The 20,720-nt window shown below is 33.5% G+C and overlaps 3 protein-coding genes and 1 non-coding gene across 4 annotated transcripts; 1 reads left to right on the top strand and 3 right to left on the bottom strand.

Moving 5' to 3' along the window:
* Window positions 1–3,054: 3,054 nt before the first annotated feature.
* On the bottom strand, window positions 3,055–3,128 carry TRNAI-UAU (transfer RNA isoleucine (anticodon UAU)). Its single transcript has one exon. It is a non-coding gene; the product is annotated as a tRNA-Ile (tRNA).
* A 2,493-nt stretch (window positions 3,129–5,621) lies between these two features.
* On the top strand, window positions 5,622–10,138 carry LOC144575814 (pentatricopeptide repeat-containing protein At2g30780-like). Its single transcript, XM_078326059.1, has 5 exons — window positions 5,622–6,258; window positions 6,873–7,124; window positions 7,603–7,897; window positions 8,312–8,591; window positions 9,662–10,138. Exons 1-5 carry the CDS (start codon window positions 5,707–5,709, stop codon window positions 9,672–9,674), a joined length of 1,392 nt encoding a protein of 463 aa, XP_078182185.1. The 5' UTR covers window positions 5,622–5,706; the 3' UTR covers window positions 9,675–10,138.
* Window positions 10,139–11,781: 1,643 nt separating this feature from the next.
* On the bottom strand, window positions 11,782–14,012 carry LOC144575712 (GDSL-like Lipase/Acylhydrolase superfamily protein). The gene is made up of 5 exons (XM_078325950.1): window positions 13,705–14,012; window positions 13,294–13,415; window positions 12,515–12,754; window positions 12,172–12,424; window positions 11,782–12,033 (listed from the first exon to the last, which is right to left on the bottom strand). Exons 1-5 carry the CDS (start codon window positions 14,003–14,005, stop codon window positions 11,798–11,800), a joined length of 1,152 nt encoding a protein of 383 aa, XP_078182076.1. The 5' UTR covers window positions 14,006–14,012; the 3' UTR covers window positions 11,782–11,797.
* A 3,824-nt stretch (window positions 14,013–17,836) lies between these two features.
* Window positions 17,837–20,130, bottom strand: LOC144575587 (MADS-box transcription factor 26-like). Its single transcript, XM_078325783.1, has 7 exons — window positions 19,807–20,130; window positions 19,379–19,460; window positions 19,209–19,267; window positions 18,912–19,014; window positions 18,788–18,829; window positions 18,628–18,669; window positions 17,837–18,296 (listed from the first exon to the last, which is right to left on the bottom strand). The coding sequence occupies exons 1-7, from the start codon at window positions 19,986–19,988 to the stop codon at window positions 18,111–18,113; spliced, it is 696 nt and encodes a 231-aa protein (XP_078181909.1). The 5' UTR covers window positions 19,989–20,130; the 3' UTR covers window positions 17,837–18,110.
* Window positions 20,131–20,720: the final 590 nt, after the last annotated feature.

Consider the following 20,720-nt stretch of genomic DNA (forward strand, 5'->3'; position numbering starts at 1 on the left):
CTTTTTTGTACTTATGTGATATTTGTACTATTATTTCTGTATTTTTTTACTACTTGAATTAAATTAGTTGGATTTTCATGCCACAATCATTGCAAAAAAATAATTATTATTATTATATGTGGGATTTCAAATGAGAATAAATATTAGGAAAAATAAAAAAAAGGATTAATTTTTCATATCCAAGAGAGTTGTTGAATTTCCTATTTACCCCTCTACTCTTAGTTATATCTCACATATCTCTCAACTCTTCTTCTTTTTTTTTCTATTTATCATTTGAATTAATAACCCACAATTAAATATTATCTAATTTATTTGTTTTCTATTATACCTTTATTTTTTTCTCTTTGATTCAAATATTCAACAACTCTTGAAGGGTATATGAAAAATTAACCCTACAAAAAAATTAGAAAAGTGGGAAATCGAATTAAACAAAATAAACCAAGCTTCTGTCGTACCTGATATATATAAAAATCATATTACAGTGAAAATTTGAAAAAAAATATTCATGTTAAATTGAAAACACTAGTCATGTTAGCAGATTTCAAACTATATATGAAAGAAAAACACAGCATAATAATGATAGGATACAAAACCAAGGACAACATGCAAAAATTATCCTTGAAGTTTTTCTCTTGTTTGGCAGTGCTCATTATATGTAGGATTTCAAGTGAGAATAAATATTAGAAAAAATTAAAAAAAATAGAAAAGTGGAACATCAAATTAGACAAAATAAACAAAGCTTCTATCATGGTGTCATACCTGATATATATAAAAATCATATTACAGTGAAAAAAAAAATCACATTAAATTGAAAATACTAGTCATGTTAGCAGATTTCAAACTATATGTGAAAGGAAAACATAGCATAATAATGATAGGATACAAAATCAAGGAACAACATGCAAAAATTATCCTTGAAGTTTTCTCTTGTTTGGCAGTGCTCATTATATGTGGGATTTCAAATGAGAATAAATATTAAGAAAAAAAAATTAGAAGAGTGGAACATCAAATTAGACAAAATAAAACAAAGCTCATATGTCATGGTGTCATACTTGATATATATAAAAATCATATCACAGTGAAAGTAAAAATAAAAAAAATCATATTAAATTGAAAATATAATAATGTTAGCAGATTTCAAGCTATATATGAAAGAAAAACACAGCATAATAATGATAGGATGCAAAAATTATCCTTGAAGTGGAAGTTTCCTTTGTTTGACATTGCTCATTTTAATTATAAAATTCCAACTTTATTATTTGATCTCATCATTAATTTTACTCAGAATATATATGAAAATCCTAGTCAACAACATGGGACAGGTTATTTTGCTATAATATTGTTTGTTAAATATAGCATTCCACGAACTAATTAGGTTTTGTTATATCGGGTTCGTTTTTACGTAAACTTCAATGAAATACTAATTTTCACTTAGACTATACTGTCAAGCAGAAAAATAGTTGTCTAATTTGACATCTTATTTTTTTTTTTTTTCATATTTGTTCTCATTTAGAGTCCCACATATATAATGTGTTTTTGACAATGGCTGTGGTATCACACGTCCTACAAGAACATCAAATTGTCATCTTGTCTTTCTATTTTTAAAATTTTACTGTATCATTTTCCATTTTTAGTTTTTTTTTGTATTTTCTATAATAAAAAATTTCGGAATTTCTGGGGATAGTGCGGTTCTGCTTATCTCAGTGTAGCTTGTAGTTTAAATTCCTTCTATAGTTTATAATAAATACATAGTAACCGGAACTGTGTGCAGTGTCAGCGTTGTTTGCTTGAAACGGCACAGCACTTGCTATTTCAATGTGAATATGTGGTTTCTTTCTGGAGCAAATATAGAGTGTATCTGGGTTACAGTATTTTGCATAGAGGTGATTCCATTAAGCAGACAGTTATCAGGTCATATAGAGGAAGCCTTCACCTGATACCAAGATCGAAATGGGGCATGTGGTTCTTTGCCGCATGCTGGTTACTGTGGAAGGAGCGCAATAGCAAGGTGTTTGAAAATAAGTGTATCCCGCCATCTTTACTAGTTGAACGGGCATACAAAGAAGCAAGGCTGTGGTTTAAATACTGCTAACATTGCTAGTTGTTTTTATTTCTGTTTTGATTGTTTTGTAGTCTGCTGTATTTTGTACACAATCCTGATAGCTACTATCCGGCTTTCAAAAAAAAATATCTTGCAGATATGCGTACAACTTACAAGCCATATAAATTGCGCCAATTTTTCTTATTATGATTATTACGCAATTGACATATGGGATGATAATTTTTCTTATATCATTAATTGTTGTTTAATTTTTTGAAAAATGAAGGAATTTATTTAAAAAAAGCAGTCAATTTTGCTTATATTGTTTTCTTAAAAAATTTATTTGAAAACACGAGATATATTTCCCAAATGTTTTTAGAATAATTTTTTTCCCCACATATCATATATGTTTGCGCCAATTTTTCGGGTAATGATTTTAACCGATCAGGTTTGGCTTCATGCAGTGCACGGATTAGAGAATTAATTAAACATCTTTGCTTATGGACAGTGCCCTCTGTAATAAAAACCTTTCATGATTCATTCTACTTCATTTTTGTTTATTCCTGATTTTACGCATGACTTTGCAAATGTAATTTGTTTATCTGATAAGTAAGACTTTAGGCATAAAGTAAACTTAATCTTATTGAATCATGCAAAGCATAAATGAACCAGCACGTGCCATGTATTAATTTCGAGAAAAATTATATTATATCGACACTGCAAGTCTCTTTTCCACTTTTTCTTTAAGAGAGGTTTTTCATGAAATATAATTTGGTCACCTTTGATTATTTGAACGACTTTAAATTAGCTTGTGCTTTTTTAATCTAAATCTCCATTCCCCTTTACATATTTTTATAATGTCATCTGAAGTAACCACATGCAAAATAAATGCCCTGAAACAATATTCCAGCAATTGGGCCGCGTATTTCGGGCCGAATGAATTTTCCAGCAAATAATTTGGCCCGAATAAATTTTCCAAAAAAAATTCAAAAAAGTCGCCGTATAAAGCCAGATGGTCCCGGCGGGGCTCGAACCCGCGACCTTCGGCTCATAAGACCAACGCTCTAACCAACTGAGCTACGGGACCGACGATGTTAATTGGTGCAAATATTAATATAAGAAAAGTATCTTGAGAATAAAGAACCAATTGACGTAGGGGTTTAGGGTTTAGGATGCAAATAATTTATTTCTGCAGTAATCCTGTCCGCTCATTTCTTGTGGACTTGTGGTGTATAAAACCAGTGTTGTAAATAACGGTATGCGGTTGTCGGACGGATAGGATACCGCCAAGCGATTAATCAGGAATAATCGGCCGATTAGTCAAGAAAATTTATGACAGTTTGGTCACCGCCAACGACTAATCGGCCGATTAATCAGTCTAAACGGACGTTTTCTACAACACTGTAGAGCAAGCTGGAAACAATTACTCTTTCAAGAAGTCTATCCATTTGATATTAGAGACTTGCCGGTGCATGTGAAATGCAAACTACTCTGATGGTGATTTGATACGAATTTTAGTATTTTGTGGACCTTATTTAGAAAACTGCATTTTATACCTCCCTCTATGTTTTAATGTAGAATTTTGTGTTCCAAGGTTCTTTTATGGTGTACTAGAAAAACTGTGGTCTTAAAAATTTTGGTATTATTTTATGATATGGAAATTTGATACCAATAAGATCATGTATATGGAAATTTTGGTAAATGAGAAGGGTTCAAATGTATCATAACTTTGTGTTCTAATGTACTCCACATTCTTTATCTCTGTTTTTAAAGTTCGAACAATTGGATCTGAACTGCTCAACATAATCTTCACAATAAAATATTCTTGGAGATCAAATTTTATATTTTTTAGATTTTTTTTTACTATCTTTTTACATAGGTACAATATCACTTTATTGGATGGTCCAGAATCTCTTTAAAACAGCGATTTTGTATCTATCTAAAAAAATAGTAAAAAAAATATATAATTTGGTTTCCAAATATATTTTATTATGAAGATTATGTTGAACGGTTCGGATTGACTGTTCGAATTTTAAAAATAGAGATAAAAGATGGAGAACAAAAATTATGGTGCATTCGAACTCTCTCTTGATAAATAAATTGGTACAATTCAATCGGATTTTATTAACATATTTAATGAAACCGTATGAATTTCTGCACGAGAGAATTCCACGCACCATATGATAACAACCGCAAACGAAACCCTATTAAATATGCGCTATAAATCAATTATAGTCACATAATTCAGCTCCCGTGACAAAACGATCAATTTAGAAAATACTATGCAAATTCAAATTATTGATATCTAGCTACTTTTCGTGGAGCGGTTCAAAATCACAAATTGAATTATACCAATTTTCTCCAATCATCAATGACGTAAACTCCAAAAATAATTAGGAAAGGCGCAGATCAATGCTCGACAAATAATCAAAGCAATTGTTTCTCATTAGACAAAACTAAATATTTTTTTCGACATATAATCTCAGAGGGGAGGGAAGAAGGATGAATGGGATCAATTGACTCTCATTTTTTTTTTAATTTTTTTAGTATATATGTATAATTATATATATAATATATAGTAAAATGGTTTGGAATTATGAAATTGATCTTCATTTTATGTAGAAATTTTTTATATGATTGACCTTCATATATATCATTGTTGTAAATAACGGTATGTGGTCGTTAGACGAACAGAGTACTGCCAAGCAATTAATCGAGAATAATCGACCATAATTGGAAATAATTGACCAATTAGTCGGAAAAAATTATAACGGTTTGATCACCGCCAACGACTAATCGACTGATTAATCGACCTAAACGGACGTTTTCCATAGTTCGAAAGTCAGACTCCGCCCCTTATGATCCACTATGCACTTCGTGAGGAGCGATAAAATGTCAATAATAAAATAATAATATGGGTATATTAGAAGGGTCGTTAGAAAATAATGGAAATTTTTAATCTAAATGGAAAATAAGAAGACGCGGGATGAAAATGAATTTAAAACATAATCAAACAAAGTTAAATTTAAAAATAAATTAGATAATCCAACGATCAAAGTTTATGTAATTTAATTTTATTTGATAAATATAATAATATGAATAATTTACATCACATCATGTCTATAATATCTAATTATTAATATAAATTTTATATTTAAATACCGTGACAATTTATGTCACCCATGGATTTATAGTCACAAGATTTGCGAATTATTCGCAGATTAAATTCAAATAATTCATTTTTTGGTTATGCCGATCTGAATGTCGAATTATTCGGTTGACCGAATTAAATCCGAATAATTTTGAATTTTTTCCGGAAATTTTTTTGAGTTCTTTTATTTGCTTTCTTACAGGACTGAGATCTCTGATTCAGATAATTCCGAATTATTTCTAAATTATATCCGAATTATTTTCGAATCACGAATTTTTAAATTCGCCGAACCGAATCCGAATAATTCATTTGTTACAGTGGATCCACATGGACGGACGGATGGATGCTGTTGAATATTTTGATTTTCAGTGAATATTCTCAACGATCAGCAAAAAGCTTCATCCATCGTTTACAGCTTTGAGCGCCGTCTCTTCTCTTCTCTTCTCTACGAAACAAAACATCTCTCTCGCAAGTCGCGACCCATCCGGCGGCGCTTCGCCTTCTCGCCTTTCTCATGACAAAGACCAAACTCTCAACACCTCGTTCTCTCTTTTACCTTTTCTCTCGCCAACGCTGCTCCGCCGGTCCCATCTCCGCTCTCGCCGCCGATCTCCTCTCCCTTCCCGACCCCATCCCCAACCCCGAACCTCTCCTCGAATCTTACTCCTTCCCTTCCCTCCTCCGCTCTTCACGCAACTACTCTGCCTCTATAGAGCTCTTCTCCTTGCTCAAACACCGTCCCCTCCTCGCATTGGAAGTCTTCAGTTGGCGCCGTAAGATCGCCACTGGCCCTGATCCAATCCCTCTCTCCTCTCAGGAGTATTCTAAAGCGATCGCCTTAGCCGGCCGTGCACGCAATGTCGACCTGGCAGCTTCGCTCTTCTATGAAGCCATTGTTTCCTTCCCTGAGCCGGTGCTGTACAATGCACTCATGTCGGCTTATATGTATAATGGAATGATGAGACGGTGCTTGGCAGTGTTTCAAATTCTAAAACAAGATCGCCGGTGCAAGCCCACCATTGTTTCTTATAATACTCTTCTTTCACTATTTGGCCGTAATTTATTGGTATGTAACATTTCATCTTTCATTTACTACTGTAATTTGTAAATGGGGACATTGAATTCAATAAAGAATAGAACTGGCAGAGTAGTATTTGTAAGAGATGTATTATATTGAGAACAGACTTGTATGACAACCATTATAACTGGCCGAAGGGTTATCCAAACAAAGGAAGTAGAGTAAAATGCTATGGGCACTGTAAATATTGACCCCCATACTCAGCATGAAAATTTTATATGATTGACCCCCCAATGTGGTTGATCCCCATAGCTTGAAAGTCTAGCTCCTTGTAGTAACAAATATATACCTTATCATTTATAAAACGACTACTATATACCAATCAAGCATGCCAGCAGCAGTAGTATGATATGTTGCTGTAAATTTTATTGTATTCAGTACTGAGTACTGGGCTTCACCTATCCGGCAGTACCCGCTGGTAGCCTGGTAAAACCCCAAACCCCAAACCCTAAACCCTAAACCCCTGGGCTTCACTTATCCTGCAGTACCAGCTGGGAACCTGGAAAGAAGAAACTGAGAACTTTTAATGCCTTTATACCTGCTCTTAATGAAAAATCATAGAATCCCATTCTATGACTGCAGTACTAAACTAGAACACGCAGGTAGATCACATGGAAGCTGTGCTTCATGCTGCTGATGAAGCCGGCGTGATAAGAACTTTGAAGACGCATAATACTATTATCTCTGCTTATGTCACTGCCTTTATGTGGGACCGGATGGAATCTACCTACCAGGCAATGCTGGCTGGCCCGGTCAAACCTCAGCTCAGCACTCACCTCCTTATGCTTCGGGGGTATGCACACTCTGGCCACATTGAAAAGATGGAGGATACTTATAGAATTGTTTCTCAGCAGGTTCAACTTTAGTCCAATGACCATTTATTTTGAGGGGGGAATTTCATGTATACCCCTCAAAAACCTTGAAATTAAGTATTTCCTCCTCTAAAATTCATAATATCATATTTCCTCTCTAAATTTCAAAAACTCACAAATTTATCCAATTTATTGCTTAACCGGCAAATTAGAAGACCGAACATTTCTCTTAAACAAGTACATATTTTTTTTTAATAAAGCGTAAAATGGTATTTTATAAATTTAAAATGAGTTTTAAATTTTTAATATAAAAGGCTATAAATTGGGTAAAATTTGTGAGTTTTTTAAATTTGGTGGGGTAAATATGGTGTCTTTGAATTTTTGAGGGGAAAAAATAATTTCATGATTTTTGAGGGGTACACATGAAATTTCCCTATTTTGAGGATCTTGTTTATCAGGTGTTTACATATATCCATATTTTGAAAGTTCTTGTGTCTATCAACTGTGTACATTTGTGCAGGTGCAAAGGGTCGATGCAATCCTTATCAGGGCTATGATCTGTGCTTATTGCAAGAGCTCATGCCAGAACAGGATACAGAGGATTGAAGAGCTTCTTGAGTGCATTGGTGATGCTGAGTATAGACCATGGCTGCATGTGCTCTTGATCAGAGTTTATGCACAGGAAGGTCTGGTGGAGGTAATGGAGAGGCTGATAGTTGAGGCCTTTAGGAGGAACACTGCTGTGACAACCAGTGGGATTATGCACTCCATCATCTCAAGTTATTATCATCGTGGTGCTATTGACCAACTCGCAGGTAGTGGAGTATACCAAAATAATTTTGACCATTCTTGTATTTTTCAAGTAAAAAAACAAATTGAGATATTGGGTATCTCTCAGCTGTTATTGTTTTAAAGGTGTGATAAAACATTCCCAGTACAAGCAGTTTATGCTTTTATTTCAATTCTCTTTTTTTCCCCCCTAATTTCAAATTGAATTACCGGCAAGTCAAACCATGATGGGACCTGAAGCTATATGAAGTACGAATTAGCTGTGCAGATGATTGATTAAGTTAACACAAGAGTTAGTTCTGGTTATAACTTACAATTTTAATGATTCATTTGAGAATTGTTTTGTTATCCTTGCAAATTACTGATAAAACTATTATTATTTTTTTTTTTTGGAAGCTAGGTAAGACTTTTATATTTACTATTTATAATCCTACTTGTAGGTTTTGTGAAAAGCGCAGAGGAGGCAGGGTGGAAACTTTCCCACTCTGTGTTCCACTGCAAGATGACTATGTATGGGAAGCACAACAGGTTAGAAGAGATGCATGAGGTTTTGAATGAGATGGAGAGTTTTCGGTTCCACCGAACAAAGAGAACCTTCTTGATCATGCACAGGGCCTACTATCATTTGGGCAGGAGACTAGAAGCTAATACTGTGATTGGGTTGATGTGGAAGCTTGGGTTAGCGGGCCTGACTGATGGCCTTGTATTGCCTTATCTTAGGTGAAACAATCGTTTTACTGTTTATCTCTGATTTTTGTTTGTTTTTAAATCAATTAAAGTAGAGTGAGGCTATCGGACTGTTTATAGTGCCAATAGGTCCGTACTATGGTTCAATATCTTCATTTTAAAAAAAAAAACCAAACAGTTGATCTGAACCATTGAACATGATCTCCATATGAAAATGTACTTGCAGATCAAATATTACATTTTTTACAAAAATTTTTCCTATCATTTAGATAGGTAGAAAATCACTTGATCTAAAAATTACAGACCATTCAAAAGTAGTTATTTTCTGCCTATCTAAAAGAATAGTAAAAAAATGTAAAATTTAGTCTGCAAGTACATTTTCATATGGAGATCATGTTGACTTTGAAAACAAATATATTGATCCATACTACAGACCAATTTGTGCTATGCATAGTACCATGGCATCAGTCCCAGGATCCAAGCCATGTTTAACAGTTTGTTTTTGGCAAGGCATATATTATTTTTCTTTTTATTTGGAGTCCAGGGAGTAGATTAGAAAAGGTGGAAACTGCACATACTTATCATCAGCTATACTAGGATTTTATTTATTGTGTTTTTTATATCAGAAGGTGACCCATTATTTATTTTTCTTTGCAAAAATCACTTCTGACTTTGATATTTGCAAAAGGCTCCTGTTTATAAATGGTTAACCAACCAAAGTCTTAAAGATTCTTCAGTTCTAGAGCTTTTTTCTTCAGCAATTTGGCCCTACCATCATGTCTGCACTAGAGTAGTAGAGTGGGAAATAAAGTGAAGAAGGGATCTAAATTTAGAGAAGAAAGATCTTTTCACTGGCTTTTAAAATTACACAAATAAAGGGCGAAATGGCTTTTTTTGTAGTATAATGTTGCTTGGTGTGTACCGATGTCCCCCATGTTATATGGTCAAATATTACCTTGCTATATTGATCTTGTTAATTAGATTGATTTCTCTTTTCTGTGTTTCTTCCAATTTATTTTGCCTCATTTATGATGGCCCATATAAGCACTTGATCCAACATTGTGACTATCATAATGTGAGATCTATTTATGAAATATAAACAGGGAACCAGCATAATCTATCAGCTGCAGCGAGAAGCATCCTTTGTGTTGTCAAGTCTCGATGAAATGACTGAATTTTTTTACAACTGACTTAGAGATCCAAATTGAAGCGGGGATACTAATTTGATTCAGGTGACAGAGCTTTGACCCAGAGTATGATATTCTGGCGGACAAATAGGCATGGAGGTTTGCTTTCTTTTTGAAAAAATAAAGCCGAACAAAATATGTGAAAGAAATAATTTGGGCCCACACCGGAACTTATCTTGTTTTACCCAACCAAAGTGTACATAATTTTTCCTTTATTCGGGCATTTCATTGATTGATTAGATCCATTGATGTTTTACAGCTATCTGATGTTGTATTTCTTTTCGGGCGTTAATTTGTTACATTATTTTTCTTTTATAGGCATTTTTGTGTATCATCTGGATAGGTCTAAAGCTTCTACTGTTGTAATTAATTGCCTTCATAGATATTCAATTTCTTTTTGCCGAATGTGCCCCGTGCATCTATGAACTTACTGACACACACTTCGTTCATCTAGGCGAGAACTAGAGAAGCTCATGATTTGATAATAGAGATGGGCAAGAAGAGAAGAATAACTGTACGCCTATTTTATACTGTTCTTTAATTGGCAATTGTAATATGCGTTGTTACAGAAAGTATGAAAATTTACATGGTTTTGTATCAACGCATGCCCACTTTTTAGGTTTGTAGTGCCTCCTACAAGGACTTGCTCACTATAACGTTTATATGCTTCCTGGCTATGTATATAATAGTTAATTTCAGGAAATTTTTAACTTTCACAGAATGCGTAAAATATTGTCATATCAATTATTAGGTGTTCAAAGAAATGATTTGCTGAAGCCTGAAGCAAGATATTTAAAAATTGCCTTTTAGATTCAATTAAAGAAAATGCAATGTGGGGTTTTCATCATAAAAATTAGATATTAGTTTACAATAAAAATAGACACAATCAATCCCAAATCCTCGCGTGGGGTTTCATCATAATATTCTTAGATTTTATATCTGTTTATTAAAGAACATATTTATTTCCACAAGTCCACAACCTCTGTAATCAAAATTTGTGTAGGAAGAGCTAGCAGTGGTGTTTATTTTTGCAAGACGATTGTCATTTTTATTAGTTTGGCTAAATTTGTCATATTTCCATTGTTGTTAATTGAAATATTCGTGTCTTTTCCTTGTATATTTAGGCAATTCATTCAATTTTTAATAAAGGTGCTTTATTGTTTGAGATATTCGTCAAAATATATTTCCTTCAAGAAACAAAAACATGCATATTGCATTTGGAACAGCAAAAACATTTGCACACAATTTAAGTTCACTAAGCTCCTTTGTGAACTCAATTCTAAAATTTATTAAATTGACTTCAAATGATGAATCCGAACCATTAAAATTGTATGAGAAGAATTTTGAATAAGCTTCTTGTAAAATTGTACGAGGAGAATGTTGGAAAAATTCTGTGCACGTGTATTTGGTATGGAACTCATTTTGGAATTTTGAACTTGAACAACTTTTACCACATTTTGATGACAAGTAGAATACATAGTTCTTACTGCTGTCAACAACCCATTTTGGAATTTTGAACCAAGTTGAATGCTCACATATCCTTTAAATCTGAAAGTTTGTTGATAATACAAGGATAAACTGTTCTTCCGTGAGTGGTAAATGAGCCCTTGACTATTTTTCTTTGGATAAAAAATATGGGCAAAAAATACACTATTACAAATAAGACATCGTCAAGAGCTCACTTACAACTAAATAATTTGTGCATATTATCCCCAAGTTCAGTTCTTCTTTGGATAAAATATCAAGCTACAAATTTAATCAAATTGGGGATATCATGTGGTTTAGTAATTAATAAGAGGGAGGAGTTGAGTTTGGTGTTCAGTTAAATGATGGCAAACTTGTTAGGGAACCAGATCAAATGTGTCTAAACTCTTTATATAAAAATTAAGAATTAAGCTAAAAATTTAGTTCCTGGCAGGATCTACTCATGAAAACTTAAAGCATTTCTTTCCTTAGCAACAATTACTGTCATTGTTTATAAAACCCCATATTCAGCAACTTAATTGATAGTGAAAAATCTCATATTAATCCTCTCTCTTTCTCTCTAGCTAGTTAATTAGGTTCAAGTTTTAGCTGAGCAAGCTGGTGTATGTTCATAGGAAAGACCACATCCGTATTGCCGTAAAATGCCTTACGGGCAAGTAGTATATTCACAGCTGCAGTTGGATGAAAGGCATCCCAAAATACATATTCATTTCTGTTCACACATGGTGTCTCAAATGGAAGGCATGTTATCTGTCCCCGGTTCCTACCGATGCCGCAACACCCTCGGTCTATCACCTGAAACCCTAAAATTTTTGTGCAAGGACAATGAATTAGCCTAGTTGAAAAAAACTGTATCTGTTTAGAGATGAAATTGGTCTCCAAAAACATTTAATAAGAAAAATATAGTTAATTTTTGTATTAGTGAATTAGCAAGAACCTACCATAAGATCTAGGGCTGGCAAGAATATCAGAAATCATCTTGTAGTTATCCATGTAGATAAATTTTGCTTTTGGCAAGTTTCTGTTAAGTGAATTAAGCATAATCTTGACTTTGTTATTGAATGGAATGATGAGATTTCTGTCTACTGTAGGAGAGCATTGACTCTGGACATTTTGTGCGCGCATATTTGGTATGCAACTCATGGACCCAATTCCGGCAATGACAAATTTTCGAGCTCCGAGATTGTACATGCTCTGTAAGTAATTTAGATTTTTAAAAAAAAGCAATTTAAAATCCATTGTTTTCATAAGTTTCACACTTAATAATTACAAAGATCAACTAACCATGAGTTGGCGGTTATACTGCTGCACCAAGAGATCAGAAAACTGTTGAGGATTGTACTGGCTGCGTGTGTTGTAATTTGGCATGAGATAGTTGTTCAAATAGTCGTTGCTTCCCATTCCCACAAAAAAGAGACAGTCTTTCAATGCGTCCGCCACGCCATCGGCTCCTAAATTATCGGTTATTTGATCAAGTGTTTTCTCAAAGTTCTTGATCTGCTCGCCAAATGGTATCCTAGTTACCTGTTAATTAGTGTAGAAAAATCGAAGGTTTATCCAACTTAATTTGGGAAAATGACTTTGCCAACCAACACTTCTAAACATCTTTTTATTGATTTTTGTTGATATATGAAATTTTGTGCATTATGCCTTCTACCATGAGCTTTTTATAATAACACCTTTCCTGACCTTATTAGAGTTTGCTGGAAGTGCTTCAATTCTTTTTTTTTTGGAGGCTGTTCAGTTTTTTGAATATTTTAACAACAGAGTGGCTTTTTAGTGACTTCCGATAATGTAGGGTCTTTTTTAAATATTCTTATATCAATTAAGAAATTCAGTACATAATAATATTCTGGCTTCAGAATATTTTATCTGTAATCCTTCAATTTACATGACAATCAATGGTAATTACTAATTAACGAGAGAAAAACAAGCGAATTTCAAATGATGCAAAAGGCAATTCAAACAATCAGCATGCATGCGACTACATGGTAATATATTTTTTTACTCTACATGATCAATATAACAGTAAATAGGTTAGACTGAGATTAGATGTAGCTTACAAAATTTTGGCCAGTGACATCCAAAATACCAGAGGCGGCTGAGGCATAGTTGACACCATGTAATGCCATTTCGCCAGATGCTTGTGAGTTGGGAGGTATCAGAGGAAGACCAAGCAAATTAGCTACATACAAAAACAATAAAAAAAAAATATTCAATACACAATGCATGTATTAGTATCAAATAAAATAAGTACCATTGTTGCAAAAAAGTTTCTATGTAAGCCTTATTGCATTATTCATGAAACCCTGACCCCACTAATTAAGCCAAGAGAGACAGATATAAAGGAAACAACAATGAAAGAAAATGGGAGAGAAATTATGGTTTTAAAACTAATAAGAAATTAATGGTACATGAAATTAACTAATTAACGACGTAACCAGAATTAGTATTGTATAATATTTATATAGTACCTATCTCATCTACAATGGTATAGCCGTTAGAGAACCTGCCAGTAGGCCCACCCGAGAAGTCAATGCCGTAGGGGTAATAGTTGGCCTTTGCGAATGAAGGAAGGTCATTGTTGTTTCCATTATCTATGAGAGAATCACCAAAAGCAAACATGGCAGGTATCATCTCTCTCTGACTGGTACCGACTCCAGGGGCTAATGGGGCACTCATGTTTATATCTGGTACAAGCTGAGATTTGCATAGTGGAGAGAAAGACAGGAGGAGTATGAGGCAAGGAAGAAAGAGGTGTGTATTTGTTTGCATAATTGCAATGGATATAGAGAGAGAGCCAGAAAGGGCTTTGAGAAGAGAGATATAGAGAGAGGTGACAGGGAACCAGTTTATATATAGGGAACAGAGGAGACAGAGAAGTTTTGACTTGTACCTTTTCTTATTTTTGGTTAAATAAAGGGCTTACATTGCATTGTCAAAGGTTACAGTCTTAAAGAAGTAAAAATGGCACCAAAGTGTTGTTTGGTCAAAAGGAAAAGATTCATCAGAGTACATGCATCCTAATATCATGATTTACTTATTTGGTAATGGCCGTATGATCAATTTTTTTTTTTTTTTTGGTTGAAAATCAGTAAACAGTTTTATTGATAGAGAAAGTTACATAGTAGCTGTTACATAAGATTAGACAATTAGTGTCTGTGAAAAACATACAACTAAACAAAACAAAAAACGCACAGGGGTATGTGCATCATGTGGACGCAAATTGACTATTCTTGCTTGATTAGAGTGATAGGAGCTTAGTTATGGTTTTCTCTGTACGCATATTACAGCCGAGAAGGCACTGAATTCAGACCAGACCGGGAACTGGATCGACCGAACTCAGACAGTCAACCATTAGCAAGTATGATCAATTTGTTGGTAAAGGCACCAAAACATGTAAATCTAAAACATGTGAATAGCTAATTGACAAATATTTCATTACGTCCAATTATAGTTGATAAACTGTTACATGTACATGATATTAGCCCAAAGGCCGTAGATAAATATAACTTCTTTTTTTATTTTAATATGAGAAATATGTTCAATAATAACCCAAGTTAATTATATAGGATTAAATTCATTTCTTGTAGTCTAATTGAAAGCTTAGAAAGCAACGGTAGAAACAAGTTTGTTAGTTTTTTTTTTTTTTTTGATAATATAAAAATAAGAAATAGAAAGAAAAAAATACAAAAATTTTAAACTGGAAAGTTGGCAATTTTAAAAAAGTGCAAGATTGTCTTCTCCTTTTTGGTATTACAAAACGCCCTTGTTAAATGATTGATTTGATCCAACTTATACCAGCACCAACACCAACACCATTGTAATTTGTAAAACAAAAAGGGATGATTCGAAAAGATGTCCTACTGGGTTGGTCGTTGGTGGTCGATAGAATTAGTAAATGCTTTTGAGTAAACTCTGTCATAGGCAGTAAATGTAAATGAAAATGGTAATAGGAATGTGTGCAACAATGGCAGCAGGATGTAGGAGTCAACCAGTTGAATTGAACGAATGTGAAAAGAAGAAAAATTGGAAAATAAATTATTATGTCGCTGCATTTTTTTTTTTAAAGTAAAATCCTGATTTTATTAATTTAAAGAGTTATAAATCAGTTGTTACGTAAGATTAGACATAAAATGTCTTACAAAGTATTTAGTTGTAAACAAACTAAAAACACACAGTGGTATGAGTATTATGTGGACACAATTTTAGTCATCCTTGCTTGATTGAAATAATAGGAGCCTAGTGATGGTTTCCTCTGTGTGTATAGTTGTTATGCTGGTAGACTTTATCGTAGAAGACACTGAATCAAATCAGACCAGAAACTGAATCAACTGAGTCAGGACAGTCACCACTCAGAAGTCCCAAGAGAAATACTAAATCAACCAAACCCGGACAGTCACCAGTCAGAGGTTCCAATGAAGAGTCGCCAATGCAGAAAACTGAAAAGTAAGAGAGAGAGAAAGTAGAAGAAAGAGAGCACATAAAACAAATCCAGTACAAATAACATATAAATTAAGTAATGATATGTACAACTCATTCCACTATTGCTATAATTATTTTGACAGCTGCGCTGAAGCTTGTTGGTAGTTTTCTTCTTTAATTAGTATTATTTTTTAAGTTAATGAAAGGGTTCTGGCTTTCATATTTAGAATCCGATCGAAATCACAATTTCGGTTTTCTGTCTTTTTTACATAGAGGTGGTAACTGATTCGATTTGAAAAAAAAAATTCATTTAATTTAATTCAAATTCAAACTTACGGTTCAGAGAGTATTCTTAATGAGACCGAATTCTTTGCTCCTCTGGGGCAGGAAATTTCTGCTCTCAGAATCACTGTCGGTGGGCCCCCAGTTCAAAAATTAACAGTGACCGGCATCACCCGACAGTGACTTACACCTTGTTTGGATGAAGAGTACAGGAAGGGAGGGAATGGAAAGGAACAAAAACTTTCCATTAAATTGTATTTGATTGATAAAATTATATTGGAGGTGAAGGGTACAGGAGGTGAAAGGTTTAACCTTCTATCATTATAATTAATAGAATCGGTTTCCCTCCCAAATTGAGGTGTAATGGATGGAAAAAAATTTTGTTACAAATATTTTTAGAAAAAATAATACAAATGCCCAACCATATATCTTATATATATAATTCTCATACAATATTTTTTTCTCAAACCTACAACAGTCACCGAATTTCTCATTAACCTTCTAAATTTTAATCAATCAAACAAGAAATAAGACGGAAAGAAAAGTTAAATTTATTTTCTCTCATTAATCATCCAAACACAAAGAGATTAAATATGTTAATCTTTCTTTCTATTCCATTCTATTCCCTTCTATTCTTTACCTCTCATTCCTTCTTCTACTCTCCATCCAAACAGGATGTTAGGGAACAGGATTTTTTTCTGTACCCCCGGGAGTACCCGGGAGCAGGTGATCTCCTTCCATTATTAATTCTCAAATATTTAAGGTGTGCTACAGCGCTAGTAAATCATTTTCCTTCTTTCTTTATGGTATTTATTGCTCGTAGAGCATTAAATAGCTCTGTTTATGTAGAAAGTACCGAGGAAGCTGTTCTGTCATGCAGGTGTCTATGGATTATTTGGAGACAGATTAAAAAAATTTCCCTGTTTTTTTAATCTTGAATCTTCAAGGGGTATGGACTCCAAAAGGTGTGTCTGCTGTGATTATATTTCGCACAAATTTGTCAAATTTACTACGATTATAGTTGCCGTTTGTTTGTACTTTATTTCCTGTTTGTTTTACTGAATTTAATTATACAAACGTAGAAAATTTCTAAATCACTACGTTTAATACATACCACAAGGAAAAAGTCTAGGGGTGTTAATGATATTTTTTTAACCGTTTATCTATTCGTATCATATTTGATAAGATGGATATAGGTAATTTTGTTTTCGTTAGCTTCCCAGGTATAAATATGGATAAGATTTTTTTTGTTAGGCTAACGGGTAAGGATACAGGTAAAGACTATTTCGTACCCGTTACCTATATGGTAATTATATAAAATAAAATTGTCTGATAATGTTTAAGCAATAATTAGTGATGGTGAAATTTATTGAGTGATATTTCATATGATAATGTTTGAGCAATAATTAGTGATGTACTTTTGATATTCAGTGTATGTTTTTTGCTATAAGAAAAGGTTTTAACATATAACGGAAGAAAGGTTTTTCTTATAATTTTATTTTAAATCAATATGTTTATAACATATATCGGAACAAGACATTAATTGTTTTTTTTTGAGTAAAGGTTGGAGCTCAAGCTACCTAACTATATAATATCAATGTTATTATAACAAAGAATTTCTCATATTTAGATTTCGAACCCATGACCTTTCATATATAGACCATGTGTCTTTGTCACTAGACCAAAGGCTAGTTCTCGACATAAATTGCTTTTAAGTTATAAATTATAGATAAAACAAGTTTATGTATCACTTTGGTGTATATTGTAGCATATTTGGGTTGGCATTTGTTGAATTTTTATTGACATGCGTTCATTTAACTTAAATAGCACAATTTGATAGCTTAATTGACAACCAAACAAGATTCATATTGAAGAACAAGCTGAAATGAATAAAATGTACCCAAAAGATACAAATCCATCCATCATTTTAATGCAATAAATAATACATAGGTACACACAATGTACTTTTAACATAGGAAAAACATTCTCAAATCCTCCAATAGCATTGTATTATTATTATTATTATATTACTATTATTATTATTTAGAGGGCTCATAACTGATACAACAACACCCATAATTCATAGTAGCTGAAATACATTTAGGTAGAACACAAATGACAAAAGAGTCCCTCAAGATTTATTATCTACTAGGAGCAAACTGGAAGTAAATAGTTAGTAGGAAAAGCCCATCTGAGACTGAGAACCTTCCCTAGAAATGAAATTACCATAATAGTCATCAAGTGTCAGTGGGTAAGAAGTGTAGTCAGGGGTGAAATCGGCTGGTGGGGCCTCGCTAAAATACCCAACTTGATGGGCCCCAAATTGGGCCGTATCAAACAGCCCATTTTGTTCTATAATCTGCATAAGAAAAAAAAATAATTACAAACACTTTGTACTGTGTTAAAAAACATCCGTTTAGGCCGATTAATCGACCCATTAGTCATTGGCGGTAACCAAACCGTCACGGATTTTTTCGATTAATCAGCCAATTATTTTCATTTATAACTGATTATTCCTGATTAATTGCTTGGCGGTACCGCATACCGTTATTTACAACAATGGTGTGTACTATATATAAAGTTGAACCGTATTAAGTTGGTCTCTAGCAATTTTGGTGCCAATTATTGGTACGGTAGAACAACAAATGCATTTGATTTTATTTATTTATTTTTTTGGTTAAAAAAGATACCTTCTCCTGAAGAATTTCATTAGCGGCTTTGAGTATGCCTTCCTGCAAAACAAAATAAAATAAAATTAAGCGGCAAAGGAAAATGATTCATACAGTAAATTCATCAATAAAAATTTTATAAATCCACTTTCAAAAAAAAAAAAAATTTATAAATGGGTACCTTATTTTTCAGGGATTCAATCTCTTGAAGCATCATCTTCATCTACACATGAAAATTTCAATCTATTCAAGGTTTCTAGTTTCAAATTGAAAAAAAAAATGTTGGAATGAATTTATTTAATTACCTTAGCAGAGCGAACTTTATACATCCAAACCTCCAAATTCCTCTCTAAGACATGCATTTCATCAAGTGTCATGTGCTCACTAGCTTTATCACCATACATAAACCTGTACAATTTGTTCTTGGTTTTAGACAAGTTTTTATTAAATGCCATTAACCTTCTCTGTTTTTCATTTCATTTTCTTTTACTGTACATTTCTTTTTACATTTTGCATTCTTCTTATCTGAAACAAGTGCAATATGCACCCGGCACGTAAATACCAGTATGGCTTGTTAACAGGTTCAAATGTAATTTGCGTACCTGAGACCCTTTTGTACTAAGTTGATCTCTTTGTTGATCATCAATGCCGCCTCGGATTCCTGTTAGCAATCAAGTAAGATCCATATATTGCTGGGGTAAAAATTGTTTTTGAGATAAATTTGTTAACACAAGTATTCAGAAAAGATTAGATCGTAGCAATAAATAAATACCTGGGGTTGGTTGAGCTCACCGCTGTTGGGGCCAGCTTCTCTACATGCATTCTGGTAATTCTCAATTAAACCCTCCATGTTTCTGTTATAACCCAAGGAAAGAACCAATGTAGTTTTTCAAACATGAATTTTGTTTGAATGAGACGTAATTTTATTTTGAGGGGTGCTTGGAAAAATGCAAGGTGAAAGTACTGGTAAAGTAACTGACTTTTGTACCAAATGGTAAAGTACTGGTAAAGTCATACCCTGCTGGTACCAAATGGTAAACCAGTATGGATAATGGATCATCCCCTAACTGGTACAAAGAATAATAATTGGGATGGAGCAATTGCTGGTTTACTTCTGCCTCATTTGATTTCTTCATCAATTCTCACATTTCTGGAAGATTGAACATTTTAACATTTTAATTATTTCAATTTCTTTCATACCCATTGGTAGCAAGCTCATACAACTTTCCCTGGCCAGAGAAGATGATGATGCCGACATCAGCAGAGCACCGCACCGATAATTCTCTGGCCTTCTTCATGAGGCCGTTGCGCCGTTTGCAAAAGGTGACCTGGCGATGCACCGGATTCTCAATTCGACTCATCTGAACCTTGCCTCGCGCCATTTTTTAGCTCGTAATTTGTCCCGGCAGGGCAGACAACCTCCCACTAGTTTAGACTAGCTTCGAGGTTGTTGCTTCTTGCTCTCTCTCTCTCTCTCTCTCTCTTTGTGACTAGCTTTGCTTGAGGAATAGAAGAAGGTTTGAAGCAAGTTGGCTTTTTTATAGTGAGGAGATGCCAACTGCGGATGCTTATTTATAATTATTTGGGGCCGTACAGAATTATTCTTAAATTGACCAATTATTATAGATATTAGTTTTTGGGATTTTGACGTTGTTAGATTTGGTACCGTTTTGGGGAATTTTTTTTTAAAATCATACATAAAAAATAAGATTTTACCAAATCAATTTGATTGTTTGCTTTTTTTTTTACAAAAATCATAAGAACCGAGATGTTATTTCGGTCTCTTTTATTTTTTTAGACTGAATTATCATTTCGGTCCCAGCTGTTTCCACATATTTTGAGAAAAAATACGTTAAAAATTATGAAAGTACCTCGGACCGAATTGCCGTTTCGGACTGGAAAAAAAATTCACCCATATTGACATTTCAGTTCTTATGGTTTTTGTAAAAAAAAAAAAAAGTAATCATGTTAGTTTTATAAAAAAAAAAATTAATTATGGTTTATAAAAAAAAAAATCGGTTTTGGGTTTTGATTAATCCGGTGAAATTTGACAATTAATTAATTGCTGCATCCATTTCTTAGTGCAACAAATTAATTTGGCAATCCGGTGTATA

The sequence above is a fragment of the Carex rostrata genome, chromosome 24, assembly GCF_964058835.1.
Source record: "Carex rostrata chromosome 24, lpCarRost1.2, whole genome shotgun sequence".
NCBI lineage: Eukaryota > Viridiplantae > Streptophyta > Magnoliopsida > Poales > Cyperaceae > Carex > Carex rostrata.